Genomic DNA, 14666 nt, shown 5'->3' with positions numbered 1-14666 from the left:
GGGGCGTCGAGATTTGTTGCTGGCTGGCTGACTGGCGGACACTTTTAACGGATTTTAACGGGGTCCGGCTCGGAATGGCCGTCTAACATGCAGAATGTTAGATGAAACAAAAAACTATTTTAAACAAGAAGGAGTTTTGAGTTTTATGAACATAATCATGTTTATTTTACTGGAAACAGAAGCTCGTATCTTAGTTCTGTTTTTTAGTAAATATTTAATTTTTGCAACACATTTATCAAATTTTCCATAAGCATAAGATTGCCAGAATTTTTTCAGCGGGTATCCAGGCCGGACAAACCGGGCCATTTTTAATTAAATCCTGGAAAAATCAGGGCATTCGATATCGAAAGTGACGTTTATAAACCCTGGCAATATCCGGACAAATTTACTCAAAACCCAAAAAATTTTCAAAAAAAAAAAAAATGAAAAAAAAATGTTTTTCTCGTAAAACTCATCGACAGATGTTGAATCGTATTTCAGGCTTCCAAAAACCTTTTCATGGTTATTTTTATGAAACTTGTTCAAAAAGTTTAATTTTGGAGGCGTTCGTGATTTTTATGTGTGTTTGATTTGCCAAATAAAGTAATCCGGGCAAAATCCGAGCATTTTTCAATTAAATCCGGACAAATGGGCCGGACCGGACTGTTCCCAATTTCAGTATTAAATATCTGGGCGAGCCCGGATAAAACCGGGCAATCTGGCAACTTTAGTTTAAGTGCATGTGTTTGGAGCCAAAGTTCAATAGTCTTGGTATTATTAAAAAGTTCTCTGAATTTGACGATTTATATGATTAAAATTTTTACATTTGATTCGCAGAAGCAGTTGAATTTTGTAGTATATCAACAAAATTCTGTTTTTTATTTGTTTAAAAAGGGGAAAAATCACAACTAAGTTGATCTTAATCTGTGGAAAAATATAATTTTGAACTGAAACGGATGCCTTCTTCTAGTCTTAACACCATTTATCAAGCGTCTCCATAAAACATACCTCTTGTAACTACTAGGTTCATCCCTTCGTCATGCCTCACTCTTTGCAAGCCATGTTTAAATTCCCATTTTCCTCCTGAACACGCTGCTTTCACCAAGAAAAAAAAAGAAACTTTCGGCAAATTGCGTAACACAACGCGCCGCTAACTGGCGCCACATTCTAGGCTCCAGGAACGAAACTTTGTGTGAGCCTATGTCACAAAATCCTGCTGCCGTTTGTCGTCGCCGGTTCGTGGCCATTCCAAGAGCATCCGCAACAGCAGCAGCCTTGCTTGCAAAAAGCCTTCCTCCTTTATGTATCCCCGAATGTTCCAGCTCCCTTCTCTAGCTGCTGCCATTTGCCCTATCCGGAAAAGAAGCTCCCACGACAACCCATCTGCACCACTATACTACTCTCTTAGAGCATCCCCGTGTGCCAGCCAAGACATTACATAAAGTGTGCCAACAGGCAAAAAGCAATTCCTCACGCACAAAAACAGCAGCAGTGCCACTGACTGGCAGCCAGGCGTAGCACGCACCAAGCACATAGAACATAATTTAAAATTTCCACCACCCGGACTATTCCCCCCTTCGCCCAATTCCACCACTTGTCCTCTCTCTAGTCCTGTTTTTAACATCACTTCTGATATCATCCCTGCCTGTGCCAGTTTGCCACTCAACCGACAATCGTTAGTCTTCCCCGTTCCGCTCCCAACCAATTCACCATCTCTGGAGCCACCCTTCTGTTGTCGTCTTAAGGGACCAGGGAAAGGAGCGAAGCGAGGAAGGCAGGAAACTTCCTCCCGTACAAGGAGATGGATTTTTCCCAGTGATTTCACGAAATAGAGTTGTGAAACGCACTCTCGCCTCGCTTGCTAGCTAGCAACCGAGCAAAAATCATCCGGAGCTGGCCGGGCTACGCACCGAGAATAGTGCTGCTGCTTCACTTCTTTCTGGTTGGCACACATACACCTTCCCCCACGCGTCCTTCCGCCAACCCCACTCGATGCTGCTCGGGACGTCATTTTATCGGTTCATGCGCATTTCGGACGCATTCATTCGCAAATAGAGAGTGCGTTTTCCCATTCCCACGACGATGAAGGCTAGTAGGAACGGGTACCCAACAACTGTTCTTCCCTTCCCAACTTCTCCTCTATTAAGTCGACGCATCGCTCACGCACTTCCTCCTAGCATCACACCGTGTTAACGAGGAAAAAAGTGCAGTGGTACCAGAAAAATATCGATTTTTGGCTTGACCGTATATTTTTTGTGGCAAATAGTTACAGAACACATTACAGTTCTGATTATTGGCTCATGTACGATAAATTTTAAAATTTGATAATTTTCTAGTAAACGGGCCCGCTTTTATCCGGTCTTGCTCGAATATTTGATACCAAATAAGGGAAAGGGCCGGTTTTCCGGATATCATTCCAAATGCTATGAGTTTTACTTCATTTCCAAAATCAAATAAAAAACTCAAACTTAAATAGTAATTAAAACTTTTGATGTTTGGAACCGGAAACGCAATTCTTTGAGTTTAGATACCAAATTTGCTCAGCTATTGCTTGAATTTCGGGTTGATTATTTTGAGATCAAATATCCGTATTTTGTCAGGTATATATAAAAAAATATCCCGGATACGTCTGGGAAAAAATGGCAACTTTATTTAAGAGCATTGACCGTTTTTAATTCAAAAACTTTTCAATGTACATAATTTTCTAAAAAACAAACGCACCCAATATTTATGTAAGCTTTATCCATGATCTGTTGTTGTTTGACATACAATTCTAATTTTAGGAGCATTACACATTTCTTAAAGTGTAAGATTAGGTAGATATTGAACAAAAGTAAGAAAATATTTTCTTTAAACTTATCAAATTAATTATCATTCTTATTAATCAATCAGCACTATTTATTAACTTGAATAATTTTTTTTTGATTTTTCAGTCGTTACGTTATTATTAACAACTAATTATACACATAGAGAAAACTCTAAAAGAATTCACGTAAAATCTCGCGTTTACGTTCAAATTGTACTACTACTTGAATAATAACTCAAAACGCAAAAAAAACCCGATTGTTATCTGAAAAGTAAACAGCACTCTCCAAACGTCACGAACACATGCTACCGACACGGCCTTTGCTGAGTAACACCCTTTCTGCAGCAGGGCTGTTATCAATCAAGACGTTTTTCATTCCGGGAAAATAAAACCGGTTTCCGCCCTAGATTTTTCGCCCCGGGGCTAAACCCGGGCAATTGAATGCAAAATGCGTACATTGCGTGCAGGCACCAATTTTCCGCAGCGCTACACTGAAAGCTGCATTGTGAAAGAAGTCGAAAAGAATGAAAGGGGGAGGGGGGAAATCCCAACCCAAGATATTAAAAACGAAGCAAAAAAATGGGGAAAGCAATTTATCATGCAGTCCGCGCATTATTGCACCCACTCTCTGCCACCAATTTAGAGTTGGCATGCCTACAATCAAAATTTGACCGTAGCGTCTGGAATGGAAACAGCGAGGCTTGCAGTGTTGTTTTCATTGCTGCTATATTTAATTTTTCGGAAAACTTGTAAAACCCGTTTCTAGACATGTTTTCGGTGCACGCACTTTTTCGGCGGGTCTGTTCCAATTTGACTTATTTGCGCTTACTGCATACGCAACGCATGTCGTACACGTGTACATGTTTCCGGTTATTCGTTGTTTCCAAAAAAAAAAAAAACACAATGAAACGGTAGATGGAAGCGATTGACATTTATGTGCCCGATTGATGGGGACATTGTGATTAAAAGGTGTTCACCAAAATACAAAATTAACTATACTATACTATACTATACTAACTATACTATACTAACTATACTATACTATACTATACTATACTATACTATACTATACTATACTATACTATACTATACTATACTATACTATACTATACTATACTATACTATACTATACTATACTATACTATACTATACTATACTATACTATACTATACTATACTATACTATACTATACTATACTATACTATACTATACTATACTATACTATACTATACTATACTATACTATACTATACTATACTATACTATACTATACTATACTATACTATACTATACTATACTATACTATACTATACTATACTATACTATACTATACTATACTATACTATACTATACTATACTATACTATACTATACTATACTATACTATACTATACTATACTATACTATACTATACTATACTATACTATACTATACTATACTATACTATACTATACTATACTATACTATACTATACTATACTATACTATACTATACTATACTATACTATACTATACTATACTATACTATACTATACTATACTATACTATACTATACTATACTATACTATACTATACTATACTATACTATACTATACTATACTATACTATACTATACTATACTATACTATACTATACTATACTATACTATACTATACTATACTATACTATACTATACTATACTATACTATACTATACTATACTATACTATACTATTAGGATATATTGACAGTTCTACACGAACACCACCTTAGCAGAAGGCCTCAGCCCTAACCTCAAACCATGGGAGAATAGAATCGATTTTTGAGAAGGGCGCACGATAAACGCGATTTTCCGGTACTAATATCGACAAATTCGTCCTATCGAAAAGCGATACATAGGTGTTCGTTTTTTTGTTGTTTTGGATGTTCAGGGCTGCCAAGTGCATTGATATTTGGAAAATGATTACATTTTTTTAATTGCATTGTTATTGAAAAACATTTTCATCAGTACTGAGAACTTGCAACTTTCCCGTCGATTTCTATTCGAATGTGATATTAAACGCATCATTTATCTACATGAAATAACAACTTACTGTATCGCACACTTAAACGATGTAGCGAATTTTGTTGATATGTTTAAAATAATCAGAGCATGTACGCGTTTATTTTCAAAGTCAACATAGCCGGGGCTTTCATCAATTTACTTGTTTGTAACAGTGAATGACTTTGTATTCGTTTAGAAGTTAGAAACAACTCTTTTTAACCTACCAAGCAGTACATAAAAATATACTTCAGATGTTTTGAATTCACCTTGAAAATTTATTAGCTAAGATGGCTTATCTTCATCCATTCAGGAGCGCCCCGTAATTAATTCAAATGTTAAGCTGTTGATAGCTATAAATTTAATCAATTCAGAAATATTATAATCAGTTTAAAACAAGCAAGTACTAATTTTAGTAACGAACCTAGCATCACTGGTGAGGCCGCCAGCAAATCAAAATTTGAGGTTATGGCTGAGGCCAATTTTTCGCCAATACTATCGTCCGTATATACCCTTATACTATACTATACTATACTATACTATACTATACTATACTATACTATACTATACTATACTATACTATACTATACTATACTATACATGGCCGTAGGAACGGGGGGGGTTTTGGGGGTTAAACCCCCCCCATGAGGGTCCAGAAAAGCAAGCGAAATATTCTACACTAGACTCAAAATTTTAAAACTAATGCAAAAATTTCAAAAACCCATCCTAAGTTGAAAATTCTGCTATAGTTTTTCAAAATTTTCTCACTTCTTCATAGAATAAAGTTGTCAGATTTTTTCAGCACGTATCCGGGTCGGACAAATTCGGGCTGTTTTAAATAAAAACCTGGCAAGATCCGGATATTTGATATCAAAATTGTCGACCAAAATCCAGTTAATACTGGGCAATTTTGGTCAAAACCAAGGAAAAAAAAATTCAACTCAATATGTATTTTTAAGTTTGATTTAAGAATGAACATTAGAACAAACCCGGGTAAAATCCAGACTTTTCCAATGAAATCCGGGCAACCGGGTAGGATCGGACTTTTCCCAAATTTTCTATTGAATATCCGGATCAATGCGGTTAAAACCAAGCAATCTTGCAACCTTATCATAAAAATTCCGTTCTGAAAATTAAATTTTAAATTAAACCCATTTTGAAGGTTCTGGTTCCATATTCTCATAACCAAAATTGAATTTCAACATATTTTCGTATTTCTGATTTTGTCCAGTTTAGGATTCTTGATTTTCAGTTCGAATAATCATAAAAAATTAGGAATGAAAAGCTGATTTGAAATCCTTGTTCAAATTCGGTTCTGCATTTCATATTAACATTGAATAATGTTTTTCGAAAATCACATGCATTTTCAATAGTTTTCAAAATGTAAAAAAAACAAGAATTTTGTTTAATATTCAAATTCGAAGTTCCCAAATTTTATTGCAACACAAAATTTTAGCATTTTAAACTTCTAAATGGCGATCCAAAAAATGAAAACTCAGATTCAGATTCATCATTTGAAATTCACATTTTATCAGATTCAAAAAACTGATTAAAGTCAAATAATTAAAATAATGAATTAAGCTTAAACCAGCAATACAAAATTTATGTAATAGATTCATGAATGAGGGCTCAAAGACTTGCCTCCTAAAATTCTAATCTGGAATTAAGATTCTCAAATCGTATTTTTGTACATTTCAGCAATCTTATAAAAAATCGGAACAAACTCAAAGTTCAATTTTTGAGCTCAGGTTTAGAATTCAGATTTAAATTCAGAAAAGGATTTTGCTTGTGGATGAGTTTTTCAGACAACATAAAATTGTTGAAAAATTCAAAAGAACATAAACTTTAAAATTTGCTTGTCAACTCATTTTCCAGATTTCATTTTTTTAAAACAGAATTAATTTGTACATACAATTCAGCTGAAAATCACAAATATAAAGTAGAATTTGAGTAAATTTTCTAGGTTTTGATTCATGCCTAATATCCCAAATTATATTTAAAAAAAACATCCGCAGGATTTTTATTATGTTATTGATTTTTCATGAAAAATGTTCCCTGTTAAAAAAACATGTATCTGATCTTCGCCTAAAAATCTGCACACAAGTCTTTATTTTCTCAGTGTTTGATTTAACATTATTAAAATTGCATTTTTTTTAAAGCCAAATTTCAAAAGAAAATCATAAGTTTAGTTCAAGTTTGTATCAAACAAATTTGATCCAAAATTTTTTTATCTCTAACTGTTTTTTTTGGTGGAAAATTTTATTTATTTTCATCAAAAGTTAGAATCTTGGAATTTGTGAAAGAGTTTAGAAGAAAAGGCTTGTTTGATTTGAGAAATTAATTTAAGAAATTCAAGGTAAGAGCTTATTTTATGCTCAAATCAAATAACTTTTATCTACCAGAGTTTTAAACAAGCTCAAAAATTTTGACCATCGATAGAAGCAAATTTTATATTTTGTTTCTAGAGGTTACTTTTTTAAAGGTTTTATTAATGACACTATACCATCCTTGTGGCATTTGTGCCTTCTCTAAAGTTACGATTTCATACGAAAACTATTAATGAGTACTTAAAAATGAATAATCATATAGTAACAAACATATTTTTTTCCGTGTGTTGTTGGGCAAAAATTCATAGATAAAAATTAGTCACCAAAACCCCCCCCATGAGTCGGTTCTTCCTACGGCCCTGATACTATACTATACTATACTATACTATACTATACTATACTATACTATACTATACTATACTATACTATACTATACTATACTATACTATACTATACTATACTATACTATACTATACTATACTATACTATACTATACTATACTATACTATACTATACTATACTATACTATACTATACTATACTATACTATACTATACTATACTATACTATACTATACTATACTATACTATACTATACTATACTATACTATACTATACTATACTATACTATACTATACTATACTATACTATACTATACTATACTATACTATACTATACTATACTATACTATACTATACTATACTATACTATACTATACTATACTATACTATACTATACTATACTATACTATACTATACTATACTATACTATACTATACTATACTATACTATACTATACTATACTATACTATACTATACTATACTATACTATACTATACTATACTATACTATACTATACTATACTATACTATACTATACTATACTATACTATACTATACTATACTATACTATACTATACTATACTATACTATACTATACTATACTATACTATACTATACTATACTATACTATACTATACTATACTATACTATACTATACTATACTATACTATACTATACTATACTATACTATACTATACTATACTATACTATACTATACTATACTATACTATACTATACTATACTATACTATACTATACTATACTATACTATACTATACTATACTATACTATACTATACTATACTATACTATACTATACTATACTATACTATACTATACTATACTATACTATACTATACTATACTATACTATACTATACTATACTATACTATACTATACTATACTATACTATACTATACTATACTATACTATACTATACTATACTATACTATACTATACTATACTATACTATACTATACTATACTATACTATACTATACTATACTATACTATACTATACTATACTATACTATACTATACTATACTATACTATACTATACTATACTATACTATACTATACTATACTATACTATACTATACTATACTATACTATACTATACTATACTATACTATACTATACTATACTATACTATACTATACTATACTATACTATACTATACTATACTATACTATACTATACTATACTATACTATACTATACTATACTATACTATACTATACTATACTATACTATACTATACTATACTATACTATACTATACTATACTATACTATACTATACTATACTATACTATACTATACTATACTATACTATACTATACTATATAGTGTCCAAACGCGCAATCAAGTACCTAAGTGTGATGATAGACGATAGGCTCAGCTTTACGAGCCATGTCGATTACGTGTGCAAGAGAGCGTCAATGGCCACGGCCGCACTCACACGGATGATGCCGAACTCCTCGGCCGTCCAAAGCAGCAAAAGACGGATCCTGGCAAGTTCGACCACATCGATCTTGCAGTACGGAGCAGCGGCCTGGAGGCAGGCCCTGGGAAGAAACTGTAACCTGCAGCGACTTAGCAGCGTTCAGCGGCTGATGAACCTGCAGGTTATCAGCGGATACCGGACCTTGTCGTCTGAAGCCGCCTGTGTAGTAGCGGGTGTCATGCCCATCTCGGTTTTGCTTGAGAGGATGTCTATTGCTACGACAACAAAGACACGCCCAACGTACGAGATCTCGCCAACGAGGACTCGATGTCCAACTGGCAGCAGCTGTGGGACAGCTCAACAAGAGGACCCATAGTCTGATCCCGCACATCGGGAGCTGGATCAGAAGAAGGCACGGTGAAGTGGACTTATATATGACGCAATTCCTGACTGGTCATGGATGCTTCATGAAGTACCACTACAGGTTTGGACATGTGGCTTCGCCAAATTGCCCAGATTGTGGTGATGAAGAAGAAACACCCGAGCATGTGGTGTTTGTCTGTCCGAGGTTTGCGGCGGTACGTACTTCCATATTTGCCGCCTGTGGGCCTGACACGACAGCAGATAACGTTGTACGGAGGGTGTGTGTGGATTCCAACACTTGGCATGCGGTCAGCGATGGGTTCACCCGGATCATGACTGCCCTGCAGAGGAGCTGGAACCAACGGCAGTCCGCGAACGGTGTAGGATGACTCCATCGACGGGGAGCATCTGAGTAGTGTGCATCCGATCCCTTGACCGAAGCTACAAAGATAAGGCATCATCTTCTGCGTAGCGGACGTCAAGGGTGCGCCGCGAACGTGTGTAGGATACCCCAATGTCGGGGGGTACCCGAGTAGTGCCGCTTCCTAAGGAGGAAACTGCGGGGATAAGACTTTACCTACCTCGTAGCGGATCTCGAGGGAAGAGGGTTAACCACTGTCGGGGGATACCCACGGGTAGAGAGGCTCTCGATGCCGGGCGAGCCTCTCGAGTCGGTGTAGGATGTCGTCACCGTCGAGAAACATCCGAGTCGTAGCGTTCCAAGTCCCGAACGTGTGCCGTGACAGGCGCGAGTCCAGGACAAGTTGCTCTCGATCTGGCACACAGGATGCGTAGGATGCTCCACCTTCGGGGAGTATCCGAGTAGGGCGGTTCTCAACGACAGAAGCTGCGGAGATAAGACTTGACCTTCTTCGCAGTGGAAATCGTTTGGAAAGGGTTATTCCACGTTCAGGGAATACTCACAGGTAGAGTGGCTCTCGACACCGGGTGAGCTATTCGAGTCGGAGTAGGATGACGTCTTCGTCGGGAATCATCCGAGTCGTTGCGTTAAGTCCCGCGCGTGTGCCGTGACAGGCGCGAGTCTAGGATAAGCTGCTCTCGATCAGGCACACGACGTGCAAGGTGGCAAACCTCGAATCCTGAAGATAAGAGGTCGGTCTTCGAGTCGTTAGAGGAGAAGTCAGGCCTCAAACCTTCAGGCAGAGAGGTTTGTGTGGTCAACCCCGAGTCTTTATGATAAGGGGTCGGGTCTGCCCTACCCACCATTTTCAACACTGCTGGCCAATCTTTTTTGAATTTTCCTATGTCATCAATACCAGCTGATGTATTTTCGTAGCTTTGCTTTGGTCAAAGGCCAAAAAGTCTCGATTGGTAGTGCCTCGGGCCAATTTGGCGAATTCATGTTTTTCGGCAAAAACAGACGTTTTGGCTTTTGTACACCCTAGTGTGTCTTTGGCGTAATGACATGATGCCAAATCGGGCCAAAATATGACGGCTCTATCATGCTGCTTGATCTTTGGCAATAAACGATATAGTTCTGGGTGTTCATTGGTTCCGATGTGACGTACGGGCTAGATATTTTGCCGCACTCGCACTGCAACACCATCACCTTTTTGCCAAATTTTTTAGTGATAATGGCCTTCCACGTTTCGGGGATATTTTTATCCTTGCGCACAGTGAAGTATTATGACCCATGAAGGGTTTTTATAGTCCAATTTCACATACGTTTCATCTTCCATGATCATGCACCCAAAACTTTTTAAAATACTGAATTATACAGTTTCCGGGCTCTTGGTTTGACAGAAGTGGCTTGATTTGGGTTTCTTTTATATATTTTTTTTATCTGCTTCCGGTATGTCTTGATCCCAAGTCGCTCTCTAGCACGCATCACGTTAGACGCCGAGGTCCCGACTTTTCTCGCCACATCCCGAATGGAAGCCGATGGTTTCTGTTTGTGGACATCCCCAACCTTTTTGTCGATAGCAGGACTTACAGGATCAGATTTTTTACCATTCCTCGGTTCACCTTTAAAAGCCCACAATGTTCACATTCATATTTTTTAATAGCTGTCCGTATCGCTCCGACGTTCACATCCTTTTCTTTGGTCAATATTCTCAATGAGATTCCAATCACAGTACATCGTCACACTTGTGCACGATATTTAGTTTTTCTCTTCTCCGGAGTAAGACCACGCATTTTGAAATGTAATCACAAACTTAATTTTTTTTTTGATGTCATCACGTACAGAAATGTGTTAACAAAAGGACGCAGCCAGTAGAATTCGAAAAATATCGATTTAAAATGACTGTTAGTAAAAGTTGTGCTTAAAATTTCTGGAACAGTCTATGGTTGACGAAGCGCTAAATTTTTGTCCTCTCCCGAAAACTGACTTTCATTTGCAGCTAAAGTTGCAGGCCGTCGTAGCTAACCGGAGCGTATTCAGCTGCTTTTAATTTTAAATGGTGCTCGTTGAAGGTAGAGTTGAGGAATGAAAATAAAAACGACACACCAATGGTGGTTTGTCAGTTTATAAATATTAATCTGCACCCCATTAAAGTCTCTATTTTTTTGCTTCCATCTACAGTCCCCGGGTGCGTGCGATTTTCTTTTTACTTTTTGATTTTTGGTTCCTATTTGGTGCGTTTTCAAATGCGGTCATTTTCGCTATTCTCTGCTCTACAAACATGTAATTAACCAGTTTCTTGTTTGTGTGTCTGGTTTTGGTTTTTTTACGGGGTAATATTTTTGTTATGTTTTTGTGAGTTAGAAAGGAAAAAATACAGCGTGCAGCATATACTTACAATTTAAATTTGTGGTGGCATTTATTATGAGCATACTTGACAGAGACCTGTATATTATTGACTTGATTCAACAAAAAATTAAAAATATTAAAAGTGATCGAAGTTAAAGTGTACTAAATTTTAAAATTTTAAGTGCTAAACAGTGCCAAATGACAAATTCAAGAGCCGCGAATCACCTGTCTCAGATTTGGCAAACCTCAAATCCGTTAATGGATACAAACTGGCCAGACGAGTCTTCAGACGGTCAAAGACCTTGGCCAATCAGCATCGTGCGTTAAGATATGGACTGTTGTTTTTTTTTCCTTATTTTGATTGACTGGTCTAGCCCCCCGCAATTCATGTCTCTCCCACAGTTTGAATACGCATAAAATTAACACGCACTGCTGTTGATCTTCCATTGATACACTTGATTGGCTGAGACCACCTTGGAACGCAAATAGACGCGTATAAGTGATTGAGATTTGTTACCTTCGTTGGTGCTTCTTGTCGAAAAATGTTACATTTTTTGGAAGAAGTATTGAATAAAGCTTTTGACATAAATTTATTGATACATCAAATTAAAAACAAAATATGTTGACAGGTTTTCAAGTATTCAATTATACAAGTATACAAGTATACAAGTATACAAGTATATAAATCTACAAGTATACAAGTATACAAGTATGCAAGTATACAAGTACAAAAGTACACAACTTATGGTTTTCTTATAAAAGTAAGTAATAATTTTGATATTATGCTAAAATTGGTAAAAAAAGTAGTTGAAATTCAGTTTTTGAAAATGTTAAACCAAAAAATGGCTCCAACATTTCCCTCATCCAATTATTAATGGTTATGACTCCTCAAGTAACCGAAAGCTCTAATCTAATCTCATATATCTTTGCCACAAACTGTGCTCGTTGCGTGTGCAATTTCACTATTCCGGATGAAAAAGTACAACCTTTTCAACGACGCCCTCTTCTTTCCTTCCGGGCGACGTCGTCGTCGTCTTCGTCTTCGCGTCCCCCTTTCCCCTGAAAGCTGCAAACAAAGAACCATCATCAGCATCGGGCTGGCTCCGAAAGCACGTCATCGTTGCTACTTGAAAATCTAACCATCCGAAAATGTGTGGTGTGTATCAACTGGCCCATTCTGCCCATTTCTTGTTCACTTCCGCCAGCCACATAGCCGTCCATTTCCGGAAACGCACCGGGAAAAGAAACGATTCTCCATGATGGAGAAGGAAAATGCGTTTGGTACAGTTTTCCTAGCAGTAGTGCCAAGAATCTGAAACCTCCTCGGGCTTCCTCGGCCCGGTCGTCTTCTGCTATGTATTTAGTCAGAGTGTATGCTCTCGATGGTCCTCGATCACGAAGAACTTCATCTAGCTGTAGTAGGTCCCAAATGGTTGGCCCGGTCATGCTAGTGCACACAACATGGCAAAGCTCCTCGTGTCTCCATCCCCCAACATAACCTCAAAACGTTTCGCCTGAAGAAAACGCAATAGGCAGCAACCGAAAAAAAAAACAGTTCAGGGGGGGTTTTCTCTCCATTTTTTGGTTTTTCCAGTAGCATTCCTGCTGCTGGTGTACCGGTTCAAGGACACTCAAACCGAATCGAGGAAAACCTTCGTTTGGGGATGGATTCAGGGAAAATTCATTCCGACTATGTGCAGTTGCCGGAGGAAAACACACAACTCGGTGAATCATGGCTGCTGCTTCTGGGCCTTTGCTTATGTACAAATAAGTTACTGGCGAAGAGAAAAACTGAAAAATATCTGAGACAAGACTAAAGTGCTCTAGAGTAGATCAATTGGCTATTGAATAGAGCTGATAAAAGCAGTCTGCAAAAATGAACCGTTTGAAAAAAAAAAATGAATCGATTGGATTGCTATTTTAAATGTATAATCGTATTGAGCAACGACTAAGTAGAATCCAATTTGAAAGCAATTAACTCAATGGCCTAATTTCGATTGCAATTTTTTCCCCAGCAGTGCCGATAATTAGAATTGTCAAAGTTCAAGTACAATGTTATACATGTTAGCCGTTGATGCAAATGATTTTGGGTTTTGATGCGTCACCAATTAAAGGGACATTTGAATACCGTTTTGATGAATCCAGGGTACTGTTTCAATTGATATTCTAATTTGTAGATTGAATGTGCTTAGGTTTGTGCAAAAAAGCTCATGAGCTTAATTTTAAATCGTTTTTTTTTCAATCCTCATAACATACACTAATGTTACCGTTTCCTTTAATTTCAGATCCCACGAGTAACGAGTCCGGTCCAACTCTCCGAAATTGAAGAACCCAATTTCGGGGTCCCCGCACTAATTCACCTCTCAGCCGATATCGGTAACAAAATCCGATCAAACTGAAGCCGGAAACGGAAAAGCACGGCAGGCATCCAGCAGCAGTCAGCAGCACTCAGCAGCACCATCAAACGGCAGCAAACATGGATCAGCAACAGTACTGCCTCAAATGGAGCAACTACTCCTCGAATCTGGCGGCAGCGTTCTCCAACCTGTTCGATTCGGCCACCCTCACCGACGTCACGCTGGTCTGTGGAGGTAAGTTCTTAATTTTCTTTATTTATACAAAATTTAAAATAGTTTTATTTCAATGATCATCGATAGCGTTTTTTGTTATCGCGATTGGTCT

At 37.0% G+C, this 14666-nt stretch overlaps 1 protein-coding gene across 4 annotated transcripts in view; it reads left to right on the top strand.

Moving 5' to 3' along the window:
* LOC129740916 (zinc finger protein chinmo) overlaps positions 1-14666 on the top strand; it is a 253354-nt gene that overhangs the window by 137076 nt on the left and 101612 nt on the right. For all 4 annotated transcript variants that reach the window (XR_008736387.1, XM_055732564.1, XM_055732563.1 and 1 more), the window contains exon 3: positions 14270-14575. Coding sequence is in view for 3 of the 4 variants with exons in the window: in XM_055732564.1 (XP_055588539.1) it covers positions 14461-14575 (115 nt within the window). In the remaining variant the exon portion in view is untranslated. The remainder of the gene's footprint in view (positions 1-14269; positions 14576-14666) is intronic.

This window comes from Uranotaenia lowii, chromosome 2, assembly GCF_029784155.1.
Source record: "Uranotaenia lowii strain MFRU-FL chromosome 2, ASM2978415v1, whole genome shotgun sequence".
In the NCBI taxonomy this organism is placed as follows: domain Eukaryota; kingdom Metazoa; phylum Arthropoda; class Insecta; order Diptera; family Culicidae; genus Uranotaenia; species Uranotaenia lowii.
Note: the sequence above shows the minus strand (reverse complement) of the source record. Positions and strands in the feature narration are given on the sequence as shown.